The sequence below is a fragment of the Vigna unguiculata genome, chromosome 3 (assembly GCF_004118075.2).
Source record: "Vigna unguiculata cultivar IT97K-499-35 chromosome 3, ASM411807v1, whole genome shotgun sequence".
NCBI classification, from domain to species: Eukaryota; Viridiplantae; Streptophyta; class Magnoliopsida; order Fabales; family Fabaceae; genus Vigna; species Vigna unguiculata.
In genome coordinates, this window is record NC_040281.1 from 48137996 (window position 1) to 48159211 (window position 21216).

A 21216-nucleotide genomic window follows, 5' to 3' on the forward strand; every position below is an offset into this window, starting at 1 on the left:
TTAGAAATAAACCTTTTGACTTATAGCAGTCCTACTCTTTTGTAGAATATATTCATTATTAATAAAAAAAAATTAAAAATAATCATTGTTTAACTACTACTAATATTTCGTAAGTTATTATTGGAAATGAGAAATAATTCCATTCTTGTAGGTATTGTTCGAATTCATTTTCGTTTTAATGGAGAATCCAGACTGAGTATGAGTATAAGTGTGGAGAATTTCTGACTTTTTCCATTGGATATGGGAATGGACATGGAGATGTACATATCTGTCCCATCCTCATCCACATTTAAATATTTTTATTCTTTTATAATATTTCTATATATTGTTTCTTTTCCTTTAATATGAAAATGTTTAATACTCTCAATTTAAGTGTTTAACAACATAAATCTTTCATTTACTAGGTAATATACAAAATTTATCTTCTTTATACTATATTATTATTAATTTTTGTTTCATTTGAATAATTCTTTTGTTTTACTAAAACAATTTTCGTTATTTCTTAAATCATTGACTTTTGAAAAGTTTTCTTAGATCTCTAAGGGTATTTTCATCTTATCATACCCTTATTTTCCTTTGTGTGATTTCATTTGATCGTCTCTTAAATTATTTTTAAGACACACATTTGATAACTTTTTAATATTTTTATTTATTGTTTACTTTTATCAGGTAAAATCCTATTTTGATATATTTTATAATTATTTTTATTTTCTAACTCATTATTAATCATACTGTAATTTTGTTTCTATAATTGTATAAATAAATTTTATTTATTGTAATATAAAAATTTAATGTAATTGTCATCAGTGACGGATTTGCAGCCTATATATTGGGGGTGTCCAAATTTTGGTTGAATTACTCTTTTTGTCTATTTTTCATCTAAACATATCAAGTTGGTTGTCTAATTTTTTTTAGTCTCAATTTGATTATGATTTTTTAAAAATTGATGCAATTTAGTCATTTTTTATTTTAGATCAAAATGAGACTAAAAAAATTGAGAACCAACTTATTATTTTTGAACAAAAATAGGAACCAAAAAAGTAATTCCAAAATTTTTATATAAACTAGTAAAAACATTGTATTTAATTATTTTTATGATAATAAAAATAATAAAATTATAATTATTGTTATTATTAAATTACAAAATTAAATATAAAATAATTTTTATTTTTTTATAATTAATTTTTATTTATAATAATTAAATTTGAAAATAATCAAATAAAAAATAATATTAATAAAATAATTATTTTTATTTAAAAAGTATTTAAAGGATAAAATTGAAAAATAAATGTGAAAAAAAAGAGACTTTTCTTATCTATAAATATAAATATATAAAAATTTATTAAAACATTAAATATATAATATATATTAAAATATTAAGTTTTTAAAAAATATATATAAAATTATATGAATATAAAAAGGGGGGCATGGCCCCTTATGTCCACACAATGGTTCTCGATGATTGTCATGTTTTTTTATTATCATCTCACATATATTGAAGTTTAAAAAATACAAGATTTATTTTAAAATTTTATTTTTAAAGTTTTTTTTTTACATGTTATTGATCAAGTAATGTATTATAACTTTTATTAGTGTATAAAAAAAAGATCCATTAGAATTTAAAATATTGAAGTAAACAAACATTTAAAATATATTTTAATTTGAATTTTTTTCCTTTTCTATTTTTTTAATGATATTTTTAAAATTTATCAACTAAGTTCCATTATGTTTACAAATTTAATAAATATTTTGATTTTCAAAAAAAAATTATTTGGTATTCTAATTTGAAATGTATACAATTATTAATTTTTTCTAAATATTTGATACCAAGAAACAATCTTTCTCTTAATAATGAATATTCAATAATATTATGTTCATTTAATATAATTTTATTATTTTATAAAAAATAATTAATTAATATTAAAAAAAAATAAGTACGAATATGTATGAGAATATACTTATAAAGATGAAAATGAAACAAAAATTTGATAAGTGTTAAGTTTAGGTTTGAGAATGAATTTTTACTATGTATAAAATAGTGAAACCATTTCTATATCGTCCTTTTTTCATCCCTATTATTCTTATATGCGTTAAATAAGTATTAATTTAGTTAATTAAATAACTATTAATTTAGTTATAAAAACATCCCTTAGAAGAAAAAATGAAAATTTGCTAAAAAAACCTATTTTGGGTAAATAAATCTTCACCACCAAAGTTTTGGGGGTTTCTTCCTACACCTTATACTTTTTTTCTTTTTATTTGAAAAGGACCAAGTGTAAAATGATTCGTTTTTCTTACCACCACGCTCACCTTCACCTTAAGCATCTTAAGTGACGCCGGATTCATCACGAGAGAGAATAAATATTTGTCGGAGACAGAAGCCATGGAGAAGTCCTGTACATTTTTGGAAAGCGAGAAATTAATGATGGCGATGTATAGAGGTGCCCAGAGATTCAATGAAATAATAGAATGAATAGAAAGATGAGAAGTCCTCTCATTTTTTAATTATACAATTTAAAATATAAATTTTATATATTTTTTTAAATACGATATTTTTATTTCAAATTATAAAATCTAAAATGTATCTTTTTAATTTTTTTATTTTAGATTGTACAATTTAAAATATTGTTATTTTTTAAATGGTAGAATTTGAAACTGGAAAAGTGTAAAATGAAATTTTAAATATATAAAGGTACAGAAAGAAACGATGGAGGTGAAGGAAGAAGTGTCCAAAGGATTTTTCTTCCAAGAACCCTTACCCATAATTTGTAATATATATATATATATATATATATATATATATATATATATATATATATATATATATATATATATAACATCATAGATATAAAATTATCTAAATTACAGTTACAGGTATTTATTTTTTGTCATTTATAAATTATACGTAAGAAAACCCATCAACATCATTTGTAGATGATATTGATTGTATAACTTTTTTATTTTTTTGCAATTCCACTTTCAATAAATGATTCAACCTTTTATTTCTTATATGATTAATCATTAGAAAATTAACAATAAATGATTGAACCTATGTTGCATGAAAAAGAATAACTGCAGTTTTTTATAATCGAAAAAAAAAAAAAAAGAGAGAGACCACGATGAAACTAGGGAGCAGAGCACCCCTTCCATCATCCTGAAGTAAGTACGATGGACAAAGTTAGACCATCTGTGAGCAAACATGAAGTTGACAACATATTTTGAAACTCTAAACAAACCAAAACGTAAGAAAGAAAAAGGGTTGAAAAGGAGCAAGAAGGAACCAAGTTAAAGAGAGAGGAAACAGTCTTGTTAGATAAAGTTAATTATCTATGCACAACATTACAAAAAAAAAATTATATATATGTATGGTGAGAAGGTAAATAATTTACAAAGAGTGAGCGGGGGTATGTTGCGTGAAGAGCACTTAAAATGTCACCTTACACAATAGCTGATCTCAAGCTAAAGCATTTACACAGTAAAATTATGGTGAAGTGAATTTTCAATGATATATGGAGATGTCGCCTGACATCCAAATTGTTGATCTGTTGAGTTTTGCTCAATTACGGCCACTTGAATAGGTCAATGTATTTGGACTCGACCCCGGGATCAGAAGGAGAATCTTGACCGTATGTTGTTGAATTGATATACAAGCCATTAATGATTTGAAACACAATGGTGTGGGTTTGAAACACAATGGTGTGGGTTTGAAACACAATTGCTGTTATAACTTTGAGTGTTGCCTCCAAGGGCACCCCCCATCAAAAGCATGCTCCAACACATCTTCCACTCGTTTTGCGAGCAAAATCTGTTGAGGAAATTTAAAAAAGAAGTGTGATTTTGTGCCTCAATCCAGTGATGATAAAACCTGATTGAGAAACATTAAAATGTACAAAATGAAAATAGGCCTACTAAAGGTTTGAATATACTAGTTAAAAATAAATAAAGAATTGTCTAGATTAATAGAAAACATGGTCACTCGTAGTTGTAAAATGTGCAACCTTGCAGCAAAACATGGCAGTTGAATTACCTCCAAATTGGCTAGCACTGACGATGGTACTTCAACCAAGTCCTTCAAGTTCCTTTCAGGCAGGATAACTCTCTTAATACCATAACGATGTGCAGCTAGTATCTGAAATAATGAAAAAGGTCATTTTATACCACCTTTTACAACCTTAATCTTTTTTAATCTCTTTCTTCAACATGTTTAATTAGATACGACCAATGCAGTTAAAGCCGCGCAAAACTGGCAAACTAACTAGTAACTAGTACAAAAGCATTAACTCCATGAGTTAATTAAGTCTCTATAAGCTATGAAGCCCACCCCAAAGAATTCACGAAGATACATATCTGTCATTTCTTTCCTCAAAGGAATGAGTGTTGAACTCAAAAACACATAGAGACAGCATGCTAAAAATAAAAATATTAAGTTCGACCAATATCAAACAAAAAATACAAAAATGGGGACAGATTAAAATACTCTATTATGGGACCAAAAGAGTTAATTAAGTCATTAAAAGTAATACTACTATTCCAACTTCTAACAACAACCAAATTTTATCTCAGAAAGTGAAATTGGTTACTGTTATGTGTACTGTGTTGTCTATGGCAGGCAGCAGGCAAAACTTACTAAGTTTTATGGTGGACAGCGTGGCAGAATGGAAAAAAAAACTATAAAATCTAACAAAAAAACTTACAGATTCAATAGTATCTATCCAGAACATGAAAAAAAAAAAAAAAAAAAAAACTTAAAATCAAATTAACACATCACAACTCAAGTACTGAACTTTTTTTTTTCTTATTTTTCATGCTACTTTCATCTTACTTTATTTTTTTTGTCCTTATCATCAGTATGTTTCTTAATTTCAGCCTGTGCTCTGAATTCATTCTACTTAGGTCAATAGTCCTGTCTCAGAAAGTTGACAAAGGTCCAAAAGATATAAGAACTTTACCTTATCCTTGACACCACCAACGGGTAGGACTAGACCTCTCAACGTCATCTCTCCAGTCATAGCCGTGTCTGATCTCACCCTTTGCTGACTGAAAAGTGATACTAATGCCGTGACCAAAGTCACACCAGCTGAGGGCCCATCTTTAGGTACAGCACCTGCTGGAAAATGTATGTGTACATCACGACCCTCCAAAAGACTAAATCCCTCCTCAGCAGCCAGCCTAAGATCAGTTGCCCTTGCCCTTACCTACAAAACCAATCCTTCATAGTTAAAGAAAAGCAAGTAATGATTCCGTATTTAATCCATATTTGAGAATATATAACAGTCTGATGGCATGTATTAAAAGGAAAATGAGAGCCAATGTGTACGACAAGCATATCATGCTGATACAGCCTTCAATATGAATGACCCAATTAAGGCTTAAAAATAAGAGTTTCACTTGCGCACACAGCAAGATACAAACTAAAGTGTGTTTTTTTTTTCACAAACACATTTAATGGGTTCTGGTTTAAAAGTTTAGACCTATTCCATCTTTTTGTCAAAGGGAACTAATCAAAATCTTAGGAGAACCACATCACAGAAACTAGTCGTTGGAGTTAAAGAGCCAAGACTTAATAAACCTCCAACTACAATCACATATTGACAACACAGCACTCGAATCTCATACCTTGCAATTGCATCCTAACATCTCACCACATTCCAAAAGCCCAGGACCCATGTGATCCATAACCACAAACTAACCCTTTGACTAGTCCTAACAAACACAGCAATGTTAGCATCACCACCCATGCTACTTATTGGCAACTCAGAAACATGGAGGTAAGCTGCAAATAAAAATTGATAAGAATATTGGGAGAACCACACCATAATAGCTGAACATTATCGTTTGAAAACTCGGGACCATATAATTGGATCCAAACAGGAACAAGAAACTTCAAGATGCAATATTAGCAAACCATAACCATAGATAAACTTTTATGCACAGGATGCTAGATAAAACCAATCAGGATAAAAGGAGAATTAAGCAACTTGGATTTGATTCCATACCCATGTTAGAGCAATCTGAGCTGATTCTTTTATTACATCACCAAGCTGTCCAGTAAGATGCAGTTCACCCTTCCCAACCATTGCTGTAGCCTCCACAAACTGAACTTCTCCGCCAAAAGCAGTCCAAACTAGCCCAACAGAGACCCCAGGAGTAGCCACACGTTCGGCAGCCTCACTACCATCAAATCTTGGGGGCTGCATTACATGACATCAGATAATTAATTTCCTTCAAAATTTGTTAATGATAAAGCTTTCATGGTGACATCACAACCAAGCCAATTCATTTACACTTAATATATGAAAGAAATGTTGTAAACACTCATTATAACATGCTATGGCATATCAATTACCCCAAGCACTTTTTCAAGCATAGTTTCGTCAACAACCAATGGAGAGGCAATCCTGAATGTGTTTGTGATGTCCCGACTATTGACACCAATAGGTATCACTTCCATCTCAACTTCAGTACCGTCAGCCAGTCTGTTTTCCACAAGGGGTGTAGTAAGTCCTTGCATCCCTTTGTTTAATGGAACTACTTGTTCTTGCTCTAAAACTCTTACTGCAGCAGCTCGAGCCAAGGCAGCTATATTCCTTTCCAAATTTCTCACACCAGCTTCCCTAGTATATCTGTGAATGACAAGCTTAACCATTGCCTACATCAAAATAGCCTTTAATTAGATTTCTGTGCAAAATTGCTTTCTAGGAACAAAAAATGGTATAGGAAGTATTTCAGTTGAGATTATCCTTTTATAGTAATTTCAGTTCAGACTATTATGCTACATACGATTTCATTAGTTTAATAGCATCCTCTAAGAACAATGACCATGTAGAAGGAAAGAATGCAATCACAAGGATTAGTGAAAGAAAGACTTCATATAATCAATCAATAAAATGTAAGATACAACCAAAACATAGAAAGAAAGGATTAGTAAAAGAATGACTTTAGATATTCAATCACTAAATGTAAGATACAACCAAAACATAGAAACCAGTTATTTTCCACAATTGCGAATATGAAAAGATATTTACAGTTATGGATACTATCAAAATTAATTGCTCACTCGTACATTTACAATACCATGTAAACTAATAATACTTCATACGTTTTTCTTATTCCTTTTATTTTTTGCCCTTTCCCTGAATGAGAAGAAACTTTGTATGTTACCGAAACTATTTTGTATAAAACATTTGGTACCTCTGGAATCTGAAGAAACTCGGAACTCAATCCATGTTGGTCTAAAACTCTTGGAATCAAATGCTGCATAGCTATGTGGAGCTTTTCCTCAGGTGTGTATCCAGGAAGCTCAATTACTTCCATCCTATCACGAAGTGGTGGAGGAATGGGTTGCAACCTATTTGCCGTAGCAACAAAGACTACCTTGGATAGATCAAAAGGAACATTCAAATAGCTAGCTAACGTTAAGGAATCCTACATATTTTTTTTACAGTAGAAGATAAAATATTAGTAAATAGTGAGAGGAATGCTTTGATGTCAGTAACAAGGAGGATAAGAAATCCTTTGGGCAATGTGAGTTAGAAGGGGCAACTGGGCAAACGTGAACAACTCTGGTCAAGTAATAGATATATTAACACAATTTCCTTACAAAAATAAAAACTAACTTATATTAAGATTATCTTATCCTTAACAATCAAATGTCAAAAAGGAAGATGGTGAAATCTTCGGAAAAATAAATTGAAGTTAGCTAGATCAAGTTCAAAATAAGAATATCGTATGCTAGAAAAAAAAAAACTCAAATGTGGGCAAACAACCAGATGGTAAAAATGCAAAAGAAGAGGTGTCTCCAACCAGGAAATAGCTATTGCATTATTCATTCTTTTAACTTAAGGATTTTTTATGTGGCTAGGTGAGGCGTGAAAGGAAAAATTCTTCATCAGAAAGGATGTCGAGACTGAAAAAGTACATCCCATCTAACAAGGGAGGAGAGCAAATTGAGGGAACACATCATCAAAAGTAAAGGATACTGATCGTTGAATGATTTATTTTGTTCTGGATCAAGAACCTCTAGCAATGCTGAAGCTGGATCTCCACGAATATCAGAGCCTGTCTTGTCAACTTCATCAAGCAACATGACAGGATTGCACACACCTACTCTCTGTAAGTTAAATGTAAAGAGAAATGATCAGTCTAAGATTCAAAGAGAGAAAAACACATCAACAACTATATTTTGTATTCGATTTTGTATGGTCTAATCTTAATCTTGGGCTTAATGACTTGAAGTACACGTTATAATGTGTGAGAAAGAAATAAAACAGTATCCAAGCTTTAAAATACTTCGTATGAAACATTATGTTAATGTGAGATAATGTCTTCTAACTCTATATATCTGTAAATCGGTAAAATATGATTACTAAAATTATCTTAATTTCATACAAACACACTAATTAGAAATTTATTATTATATAGATGGAACACTTTTACATTATAAAGAAGAAAAAGAAAACTTAGATACTATTATGATCACAAGAGAATAAAGAACACCGCCATGAGTTCACTAATCAAAACTATTTATTAAACTCCATATTCTCTCTGAAGTATTATAAATTACACAACAAAAATATATCCAGCATCATATGATCATAGAAGAATAAACAAACTTTGTCACTGAATCCGCTAATGAGTAAAAACTACTTGTTAACCCACGTTTTAACATTCCAATCGTTCAATATCAGTGGCCTCCCTCCTTGACAAAATAAAAATTGTAAGGAAACATGAAAATAACATGATAGGAGGATTTTGTATCCTCCTAAAAACAAAGAAACAAATGAGAGTTGATTAAAAAAGTAGATCAAGAGGGCTCTCTGTTCCATTTGCATATCTGATTCTAATTTCTGAAACTCCTCTATGTAATTAACAATATCCCTCATGTTATCCTCTGTTGAAACAAAAGTCAAGTTAGATAATAGTGTTTTCGTTATTGTCCATCTCTCCTATTGTTACTCCATGTCTAAAACTCTGACTTCAAATGAGAATTCACTGAACGTGAGAACTATCTGATCTAATACTCTAGTCATAATAATATGCACCAATTACTCAAAAATGTATTTTTCATTATGTATAAGAAGCCCTCCAATGTCCCGATATAAAAATTACTTAATCTCCTTTCTTATCCTCCCTTTGTATTCTAACTGATCAGCATTTTCTGTAATACAGTTTTATGTAAGCATTTTTGAATCTTAGATCTAGTCTTTATGCATCCTAATTCTGACTCAGTTCTAGTCTCATTTACTAGAACTAACACCGATTCAGTCCTAATACACATTCATATGCAGTAAAATCCTCATAAATACAGTTTTCCTAATTCTGACTAAGTTCTAGTCTCATTCACTAGTCCTAATAATCCATTCATAGAGGTTTAGACTCGATGTATCCTAGTTCTGACTAAGTTCTAGTCTCATTCACTAGAATTAATACTGACTCACTCCTAATAATCCATCCATATGCACCAAACCCTCATAAAAGCAGTTTTTCGTCTGTACAAGAGGCCCTTCCAATGTCCGAGTAAAAAAAAAATATTGAATCTCCTGTTATCTCCTCCATTTATATTCTAATTGAATCAACATTTATGTACTACAGTTTTGCATAAGCATTTTGGAACTTCAGATTTAGTCTATATCCATCCTATCCAAAAAGTGACTCAGTTCTATTCACACTCACTAGGACAAAACCAAAAGGCCCAGAGCAAAATAGAAAATGAAAGCATTCCATCTATTATAATCTAAAACTATCAATAACCTCACCCATTTATTTGCAAATGTCATGCAAATCAGAAGCTATTACAAGTAATGTCCAAAATTTTAAATTCAGTTGAACCTTTAATCCATCTATGAGCCGCCCAGGCATGCTTCCAACATATGTTCTCCTATGTCCTCTAATATCAGCCTCATCCTTGACTCCACCAAGGGATATGCGCACAAATTTTCTTCCCAAAGCAGCAGCAATAGAAGATGCCAAAGATGTTTTCCCAACACCTGGTGGCCCAACAAAGCACAATACAGGACCCCTTGCATCTGGTTTAAGCTGTAAAGTATACATGTACTTCAATTAGTAACTCATTAAATTCCAAATACACTAGAAAAGTATAGTAAGAGTTGTTTGACAACCTTGCGAACAGCCAGGTATTCAATTATCCTTTGCTTCACCTTCACTAAACCATAGTGATCATTATCAAGTCGCTTCTGTGCAGCTTTTAAGTCTAGTTCAATCTCTTCACTAGCGTTCTGCCAGGGCAGATCAGCAAGAAGCTCTAGGTAAACCCTTGAACTGTTATACCCTGGTTGCTGTGGCTGCATTTTTTTAAGCCTCCTGAGACAGAAATTATAGTAAAATGAATTGATTGTCTATCTGAAGCTACAAAAGCACTTAAATTACGATAATATCATTTTCTTTTTCATTTTGCAGATCATATGTAACAAGTTATTCCCTCAAAAAGTTCAATCCTAAATGCACCACCATATCTAACTATGTTCCCATTGAGAAGTACCTCAACTTTGATATTACCTTTTTCATTTTTCAGATCATATGTAACAAGTTATTCCCTTACAAAGATCAATCTTAAGTTTATCACCATATCTAACAACGTTTCCATTGAGAAGTACCTCAACTCTCTGTGCGCATGTTTCCATATATTCTGTGGCATTCTTGCACTTTGCATTTTTCTTTCAAGAGCGGCCAGGTCATCCTCATCATCATCATTATCACCAAGCTCCTCTTTTATGGCCCTCATCTAAATATATAATGCATAAGAGAGCATTTCAATTAGATTAGCAAACATAAACAAAGCAGAAAAATGCTCCAGTGCAGCATTTCCAGCAAAGATTTATCTAAACCGACACAAAATAGATTGCTATTTTCCCACATATTTATATATATATATATATATATATATATATATATATATATATATATATATATATATATATATATATATTGCTGTCATTAAGGAAAGAAAAATTATCTACTGATGCACACTATGCACATGGACTTCCTACTTGTCATAGTAGTCTGAAAAAACTATTGGCTTGAAACATTTAATTGAATTTTAGTGGGTGTAACTCTCCTCTCAGTATAACACCTATACCCTTGCATTTGTATATGACAAATAAATCATCAAAAGAGGTGCAAGAAAGCTAACCTGCTGGCGCAAAAGAAATTCTTTCTGAGATTTTGACAATTGTCCTTCAACCTTTTGTGTAATTTTCTCAGCCACACGAATTGACTGTTGGCATACACAGGCACAAGTAGAATTAGTGAAACTAAAAGACCAAGCGAAGTCATGCGTCAGTAACTCTATTACTCACCTGTAAATGCCTGTCAACTAACTCAGTTGCTTTTGAAAGCCTCACTTTGGGGTCAACTGAATCCAGCATAGATAATTGTTCTTCAAAACTTATCTCAAAACTAGCAACAAATATATCAGCCAACTTGTGAACTGGAACGTTATCCAAAAGGACTTTTGTCCTTCCACCAGTTTTTTGTTTCTATAAACAACCAAGGAACTGTTAGCTACTAATACAAATGCAACACAGAAAGGATGACAATCCCAAAATATTAAAAACCCAAAATATTTTAGACAAGCATAGACTGAAATGGTAATATTCAACTAATATTTAAAGTATCCTAGGTTTTCGAGAGCTAAATATTCGAATAACAATTCTGTATTTTCAGTAAATGTTAGTACAAGTGCTGAAGGTAAAAGCTTTACCAGCTCCAAAACAGAAATAAGCTCCATAGCAGTAGCTTTGAATTGGCGAGACAGCATTATGAAATCTGGGTCTTGCTCCACTTGTTCCAGCTCTAGATTATGAAAATGGAAGCAACTAGTTTTCAGAGATAATGAATTAAATTTTATAAATGATTGAATCATCATGAAACAAGTCTAAAATTCCTGTTTTCCATTTAATGCTAAAATGCCACACTGTTAAGCTGAAAACAACAACAAAATTCTCAATCCATTAAGCTATGTCAGCTATATGGATTACATGATGCCATTGGGCAGTCAAAAAACAAATCCTTAGACAATTACTCCCCGTGACATGCCTTTTAACAACTTCCTCCAATGTTCTTCAGGGTCCTCTACCCCTTTCATAGGACTAAACCAGACCATTTACTCTCCTACCTGGTGCTTTCAAGGAACTTCTTAGTACGTGAACTTTAATACCTTTTAAACTCGCATGCCCTTTCCTCGTGAGAAGTATACAATAAAAAGTCAAACTATTGAATATTCAGAGTCAGAAAACAACAACTTCAGTTTATATACTGTTTACATCAAGTGGATGGCATAGGTCTCCAAATAATCATTTAACTGTTTAAAGACAATAAAATATCAAATATCTGGTGGAGCCCATCACTGTGGGATTTACAACTCTTACATAATACGTATTATCATTACTATCCAACTGCTGATTTAATGTTACCAAATAGCAAGAAAACCAAAGGGCGTAAAAATATACATTTCTGACACAACAGCTAATACTGAAGAAAAAATACTAACAACTTACCAGTCTTAGTCATTTCAAGGGAAGTTATCCTTGCAGTATGGTATATTCCTCTTGTGCTCAGTTCCTGTACACTAAATCTACACAAACCTTCAAGAACAACTGTGTATGTAACCCTCCCACTTGGTTTCTCCACTCCCCTTGATAAATGTAAGGGTCGGGCAGCTACCCCCCTGGAACCAAAGTTGCAAAATTTGATCAGATAAGTAAGGGCTAGTTTGTTTTAAGAATACATTTTCTGTTTCCATTTCCTGTTTTATCTAATTATTACACAAATTTCACCTATTTTTCACTTTGTTTCTTGTTTTTAGTGATTTCTATATGAAATGGAGAAAATACCAAAATGTTTGTCGCACAATTTCCTGTACAAATATTTGAAAATCAGAAATAAAGTGAAAATAAGGTGATAATAGTAGTTATCATAAGAGAAAATAGAAAACATTTTGTTCAAACTAAACAAGCCATGAGTTGTTCAATTGATAGAATTACAAAATTATTGTTCTTTTTTTGTAATTACCAACATCTAATGGTAGATATATAAAAGAAGCCATCAGTTCAGGGAAAAAAGAAAAAGACAACAGACTTTTGAACTGTTACAATGTATAACATTATTAAAAACGTTTGACTTATACAACTTAATTCAGATTGCAGACGGAGTGATGAACAGTTAGAACGTATAACATTTACTATCAACTAACTTGATCTGAGATTATAGAACGACACAAAAGGTATTCATTTGATTCTTACCTATTGTGCCAATGAACAACATCATTCTGCTTTTTTGTATCAAGCTTATGAGAATCCGATGAACCACCTTGAACTCTTGTGTTTTGATTTGCAGAATCAGTGCCTGTGCTTATAAGGAAGAGGGGAATAAAAATTAACATTGGCAAACCAGGTTTTATTTGGTCGAGGTGGAAACAAAAAAGAGTAAATAGTTCTTCTTATCCTAACAATGTAAAGGTTTTTATATTCAATCACCCATTGTCTTCCATGATAAAGAAGTATGATTGTTGAATGCTATAATAACTATCTTAAAAGTCATGTCGATAATACATTTGTATTGGTTGCCAGTGTAAATATTTCTACACTAAGTGTATAAAAATTAAACTTAATAAAAAATAGTTTATCACCTTCAGATACGGTAGGACCTACTGGCTTAATTTCAGCAGCATCACGGACTGGCAGGATGCCAATCAACCCCTTCTCTTCTCGCTGCCAAAGTTCTTGTTCCACCAACTTCACACTTCAGTAAACCAAAGAAACAGTCACAGGTAATGCTTACAGACATGCAGAAATTAAAGAAGTTGAATGTTTTGGTACAGTCAATGAGTCACCTTTTTTGAGTAAACCATTGTAACTAAAAAACAAAAAAACTATAAATGAACAAGTAAATACTAAATGGACAAAGTATCCTTTTTTACATGAATTGACAAAATATCCTTAGAAACATAATTTCAATGTCAGTAACACACTCTTTACTGTTAAATGAAATTTTCTTAAAGTCACCAAACTGCGAGCTAGTGACACTTTAAATAAAAAGTGGACCCATAACTTAGAGTACCCACTAGCAAATACTAAGACAACAAAAACGTGTTTAAGAGGGACCCATAACTTTAGGATTACCAATAAACACCAAGCTAACAATAATGACGCGTTCAAGAAATGAAAAAGAGTATTAGAAACTATCTTGCCAATATTTCTCTCATCCTGAAAACGAAAACACCATTAATCCTCTCCAAATACTCACTTACTTTAGTTGATCAATTTAAACTCTGGAGTCTAATTTCACCGAAAACTTCCATCAATCATCCCTAAATATTCATAGATTTTAATTTGTCAAATTAAAGTTTGTAGTAAAGAAAACAACACTCAGCCATGTTTGCCTAATTCTTGTAATTTGAGAACTAAAGTAACCACCTCAATAACTTTCAGAGACTGTAATTTAACTGATTAGGGTAAATTAAGGAGCAAACTCGAAAGGAGATTAACAGACAAAGCTGCAGATGCTACTAATAAAAAACTCAACCGGATCAAACAAAACAAGCACTCAAAACCAGAATTGGAGGTATAAAAGTTAATATGTCGGATTGATTAAATGCAAACTTGAAGGGGAAACGGAGAAGGAGAGGTACCTGGTAGGGGAAGTGCAGCGGATTCTGATGATGGCGCCAGGTAAGAGAACCTTGTTCTTGAAAGGGAGAATCGCCAAGCGACTCGGCAGTTCCACCGATTCGGCCATGGTCGGAACTCAGTGAAAAAGGCCTCGATTGGATTGATTTGTGAGAGGAAAAGAGAAGAGAAGCAAAGGGTGAAGAGATGACACCAACGATGGGAAATAAATACGGAATCCAATTCGAAACAGACAAACGATCCGAACTAACTGCCTCTGTTTTCCTCTCAATTTTCATCTGTTTTTTTTTTTATGGTTATCTGCTATTATCTTTTTATTATTATAATTATTTCACGTGTACTATTTTTTTTATTAGTGACGTGTGTCATATTATCTATAACAATCCTATACAAACATTTAATAAAATTTCAATCATTTATCATTTTGCTCTACTTATTGTAATTTAATTTACTTAATGTGACACAATTTGTAGTTTTACAAATATTTAGTTTCAAATAATTATAATTACACGTGACTTTATTTTTAAATTTGTCAATTTTATCATATTTAAATTAAATGCTTTAAAATGCGATATAAAATATTTTTAAATCAAGGCAGGATGGTGGAGAAAGATATTTGTAGGTAGTCGCAAATACGTCTTCAAAGTGTAACTTTTGATATGCAATTCCATGACAAAAAGTAAGTCTGCAATGTGTCTCTTATATAAATAAAATTATTGAATATTTATTAGAAGAAAAAAAGTGAAATTTTCAATATTTAACTGCATATGTAAATGGTGAGTTGAGTTGAATCCCATACATAGTTGGCAACTATTACTTAAAATATAATTATTTAAAAACATTATAAAAGTGGGTAATTTTATCATGAAATAACCCATATATAGAAATATGGATTAGGAGACAAGGAATGTGGTGATTAAGGATCATATATATTTATGAAGTTCTTGGAAGAAAGTTCCGTATTGAGTTAATAAACTTTACTCTTAAATATTATATGTTATGTCGGCGTATACTAGTTAAGTCTTTTAATATGGGTTCAGTCTTTTAAAGAATAAAATGATGTGTTCTCATTCTCTATTTCCTTTTCTGCCCTCCAATAACATCAGTGTCAGAATAAGTCAGTATTTCTCCTAACTAATCGATGTCGCCTTAAGTGTAAAAGTCTAAGATTTTTCTTAGAACAAAATTTTAGTATAACTTAATTATTTATATAATAATATAAAAATATTAAAAAAATCAATATTATGTCTAATAAATTGTATACTATTTTCCCAGTAAAATATTATTTTGTTAGTGGCTGAGACAATAAACTCTGTTAATATAATTTATAAGCGAGTTTAGAATAATGTTAAAAATAAAACTATAATACAAGCATATGCTATAGCCAAATATAGCTGAAGGGATAAAACATGTTTTTGAAGGAATTATATTATTTCTATAATAATAATTATAGTTAATTTTTATCATTCTTATTCATCTTTTTAATTAGATGACTCTTGTTTTTCTATACATTCTTTTATTTTTAATGTAAAGTAATATTTTTATAGTCAAAAATTTGATAATTAATTTTAGTAACAATAAAAATTAATTATAATTTTTTTATTTGTGACTATTTTAATAATAATTGTAGTTAATTTTTATCATTTTTATTCATTTTTTTAATTAAATAACTCTTTTATTTTAATGTAAAACATTTTTTTATAGTCAAAATTTTGATAATTAATTTAAGTGACATATTTATAAATTAATTATAATTTTTTATTCGTAATAATTGATTATTTTAATAATTAATAATTTTTTATTTTATAAATTAGTATATATAGTAATTAATAATTTTGTATCATTAAAATTTGTTACAAAGATTTTCTTGCTGTGTGTTTACAATTAGTTTTAATTTTAAAAATAACTTTTAGAATATATATATATATATATTTAAATATTTAAAAAAATATTCTTTTAGGATTAAAATATGTTTGGATTTTTCCTATTTTATAAAATGTATAATGAATTAATATTTTCGATGAAAAACATTTTTTTATATTTTATACATATTTTTATGTATATTTAATTACAATATTTAATACCAAAAATATAAATGTATGTCACTTTCTAATAAAGAATAGCTTTACTTAATAATTTATGGTTAAGACTTGAAAATATAAAAATATCAATTTACTGACATGCATTTCCAATTCATATCTGAATTTACTGGTTGATTCGATTTTTGCTTTGTCACTTTAAAATCTTCAGTTATATTAAAATTTGTTATAATCACACTTGTAGCTTCTTTTACCAATATACAAGTCTTTGTAATTGTTGCGAATAGTATAATTTTTTCCAACAACTAGTGCTAACATCGTTAATATATAATTCACATAATCTGTTTTACACGTGTTTCAATGAAATTCCTAATGTTTAAATTGTGTCTCCTTCATTAACCATTATTGTCTTTGTAGACCATTTCCACATTTAGACACTTAGTGCATTGTGGTCAACTTGTTCTTTTCATGTACAGTAGTTATTTTTTAGTGAAATATTTTATTAACAATATTCTAGATTATGTCAATTTTGAAAATTGTTATACATTTTGTTCGAGCAGCGTTTTGTAAGAAACATTCTTGTCTATCTTTGACATTTAAGACAAAGAGATGATACAAACACATCATGTGTTATAAGAGGTGTTAGTGTAATATGTATTAAAGAAGATATTTGTGCAATTAAAAGAATAATAAAATTTAATTTTAAAATCAGTTAAAAAAGGTAAGAGTACTGAAATAATAATTTAAAATGGATGGAAGTGAATGAAAAATTACAAAAGGGTGTTCTAACACCATGAAGATTACACTATTAACTATATTATAATAATAAAAAAAAGCATAAATACAAATATTTAAAAAAATAAGTTGAATTCAAATTATTTATTCTCAACTCAGATTGTGCCCGCATATATATATATATATATATATATATATATATATATATATATATATATATATATATATATATATATATATATATATATATATATATATATATATATATATAAAATCGTGTACATAATACAATTATCAGAAGATATACCAAAACAGTACATACAAAACAAAGGTAAGATATTAAACAATTTTTTTTATATAAAATTTAAATTTGATTTCAATTTGGAAGAGTGAAATCGTAAAATTTTTAAAGAAATGAAACTGAAATCAAATCAAAATAATAAATATAATGGTCAAATTGAGATTTAGACAAGGACTTGATGACTTGATACGTGACATGATACTGACGTGACAATGGCAAAAATATCTTTTTAAAAAAAATTAAAAATCTAAAAAAAATGAGAAGTTAACATGTGACACATATTTAAGGTGGTTAGTACCTTACTAACGAAAATGACATAATTGTTACACATTCTCAAAAATATGAACTCAATTGAAGCTAATAAATATATGGAGACGTATTTGAGATTTTGGTAAAAAAAAAAAAACAAGAACCAAGGAAGTATTTTAACCAATTAGTTATTTTTAAGGGAAAATGTTAATCTAGGGTCAATCAAAATGTATTGAAGGATATTTGTTATGTGATACTATCATAACTCTACTAGTATCCAACTCACATAGAGAAAGATATTAGGTGGTGAGTGTTGAATTAGGCTTTAATTGCTTAACAAATAATATGATATGAGAGAGGATCATATTTAGGGAACTAGTGAATCTAACCCTGTCATGACTTGATTGATCAATATTTGTTTATTCATTATACAAGTTTTTTAAAGAAGTAAGGGGTGGTAAGTATGACAGTTGCAGTATTTCACGATTTTTATTCAATACATTAGTTTTCAAGAAGTAAAGATTCATTGTGTTGTTTGAGCAGTTTAGAGTTGATATTTGTTTGAGCCGTTTGAAATTGATATTTGTTTGAACTATGTGGACTAATACATGATATTTGATTTAATGAATATGAATTGTCTACGTTTTTTAACTAATTTATATAATGATTATTTTTTGTTTAAGCCATTTAAGCTATGATTTAAATGAACTTGGTGGAATATGTAACATGCATAAATTTTATAATAAAATTTATTAATATCATATTATTTATAAATGTTTTATTAGAAATAATGACAGTAGTATATATATATAGAATAATAATAATTAATAAGTAATATTATAATGATGATAATAAACATTTAAATAAAATGATAAAAATTTAAAGATAAAGAAATTAAGATAATTTTTTTAGAAAAATAATAATAATAATAATAAAGAAAATTTATATATATATATATATATATATATATATATATATATATTAAAAGAGCTCCTGCGTCGTCGTATGTATATATATTATAGTTTTAAGCTTTATTAAACGAAATATTATATAATATATATATATATATATATATATATATATATATATATATATATATATATATATATATATATATATATATATATGTGAGTTTTATTCCTTTTGATACATGATGCAGGGAATATAGTAATAGCATTTCTGTTTGGTTAATCACGTTGAACGTTGTTGGATAAACCTTAAGTACATAACGTTAGAACATTAAATGTTGAGAGCTTTGGATAAATGGAGATAAATCGAATCTGAACATAATCTAAAAGAAATTGAATGCAAAATTATATCTATATATGTATGTATGTATAGATTTAGATAATAAATAACAAATATTCAAAGTTGAAAGAAAACAAAAGACAGAGTGAAAGGAAGCAGAGAAGTGAATGATAAAAACAACAAAGACATTAAAAAGAGAGTGCTAATAGTGGGAGTGTATAAAATGGAGAAACGTGAATTTATCTTTTTCAATCTTTAAGGTAAGGAAAGGAGACATCTATCATTTTATCTTTTTACTATGATTATTTTTATCTGTTCATAATTATTTTTATCTCTATATTTACCTTTAAGTGAGGTGTCCCTAACCTCATTCTAATTTATGTTTAGTTCTCGTTCCTATTTATTTATTTATTTATTTATATTCATCTCCAGTGGTGCACTGGTCCTATTTATTCAATTTATATTTACTTTTATTTACTTATTTATATTTATCTCCAGTTACGTACTCATCTTTTTTATTTATTTATATTTATTTTAATTATTCATTGATCCTATCTATTTAATTATTTAGTATTACTCAAGATGATATGTTCTTGAGTTACTTTGTTGACCATGAGCTCATTTATCCTGACTAGTCACTACAAAATTAATCAATATCTTTATAAAGTATAATAAAATCCAGTCTTATGGATTTGGGAGAATTTTCATTTCATTTTATCTTATTATGATATGTTATATTTTTTTATGTGATATTTGTCTCACTTCCATGTTTTATGATTGTGTGTGAAAAATAAAATTTTATAACATTATTATAGATGGTTGCTCCCAACATGCCTGATCTCTTCTTCGTCGACATTGTGGCTATTTTTCTGGGAAATGCATAGCAAACCAATGCAGTGAATAATTATGTAACATTTCAGGGAACGAGAAACTCTGCCATTACTTTTCTCTCTACTTCGAATGCACCGATTGTCATCGAAGGACAAATCAGAGTTACCTTTTATTTACCCTCAACAATCCAAGTGAATCCTATTCATAACTTTTTCCCTCCACCTGTTTAAAAGCCAGTATATGAGGGAAAAACTGTAAATAAATAATACTTTTTCCACTTCTAGTATAGGAAATATAAGATGTACTAAACGATGTAAATATAAGATGCATACAGTATTGTAAATATACATATATAAATGTGAATATTTTAAATATAATTATATATTACTGTATAATTTTGCCTCTAAATTTTTATAAGTATATTGTAGAAAATAATAATAATAAATAAATAAATTTTTTTTTATCGTCACAGTATAGAGACGCAAGAATTGACATAGATAATTGGTTTTGATTAATGAAAAATATGCGAGTTTTTATGTTCATTATTAAATACAATATTCTCCAAGTGAGTAATTGAATAATGAAATATGTAGAAGTAAGACATGTTAATCTAAGAATTGGTTTTTCTCTCAAATATAAGTTAATAACACTATTTTCTTTATGTTGTCATATCTTATATATTAATTATTTACATTTAAAATGCATTAGCTTACCTTTGATTTTCTTTCTTTGTGTTTGTTGACTTTGTTTTCTTATGCTATGATTCACACTAATATGTGCACAAATGTAAACACATATATTGTTATTAGCTGAAGGGTCGCAAAAGATCGCCGAAGGATTATAATAAAGTTTAATATAAAATATAAATTTAAATAAACTTAATATCGTTAAAATATTTAATGAAAATATTATTATTATATTTATATAAAATTTAAATTTGATATCAATTTGGAGGGAATGAAATTGCAAAATTTTAAAAAGTTTTGGATTGAAATAAAATTAAATAACAAATACAGGGACCAAATTGAGATTTAGACTATGACTTGACACTAGTCACCATATCGACTTGACACGTGACACGATACTAACATGATATGTGACAAAAACATTTTTTTTAAATTATAAAATATTAAAAATTCAAAAATAAAAAAATAAATAAAAAGCGAGG

The 21216-nt window shown here is 29.0% G+C and overlaps 1 protein-coding gene across 1 annotated transcript; it reads right to left on the bottom strand.

Moving 5' to 3' along the window:
- Positions 1 to 3285: 3285 nt before the first annotated feature.
- LOC114176451 (lon protease homolog 2, peroxisomal-like) lies at positions 3286 to 14908 on the bottom strand. The gene is made up of 17 exons (XM_028061497.1): positions 14648 to 14908; positions 13646 to 13758; positions 13260 to 13362; positions 12516 to 12685; positions 11720 to 11811; positions 11316 to 11495; positions 11150 to 11233; positions 10614 to 10741; positions 10119 to 10320; positions 9829 to 10035; positions 7980 to 8110; positions 7192 to 7405; positions 6347 to 6649; positions 5997 to 6191; positions 4950 to 5195; positions 4028 to 4129; positions 3286 to 3805 (listed from the first exon to the last, which is right to left on the bottom strand). Exons 1-17 carry the CDS (start codon positions 14752 to 14754, stop codon positions 3722 to 3724), a joined length of 2661 nt encoding a protein of 886 aa, XP_027917298.1. The 5' UTR covers positions 14755 to 14908; the 3' UTR covers positions 3286 to 3721.
- Between the last annotated feature and the right edge of the window lie 6308 nt (positions 14909 to 21216).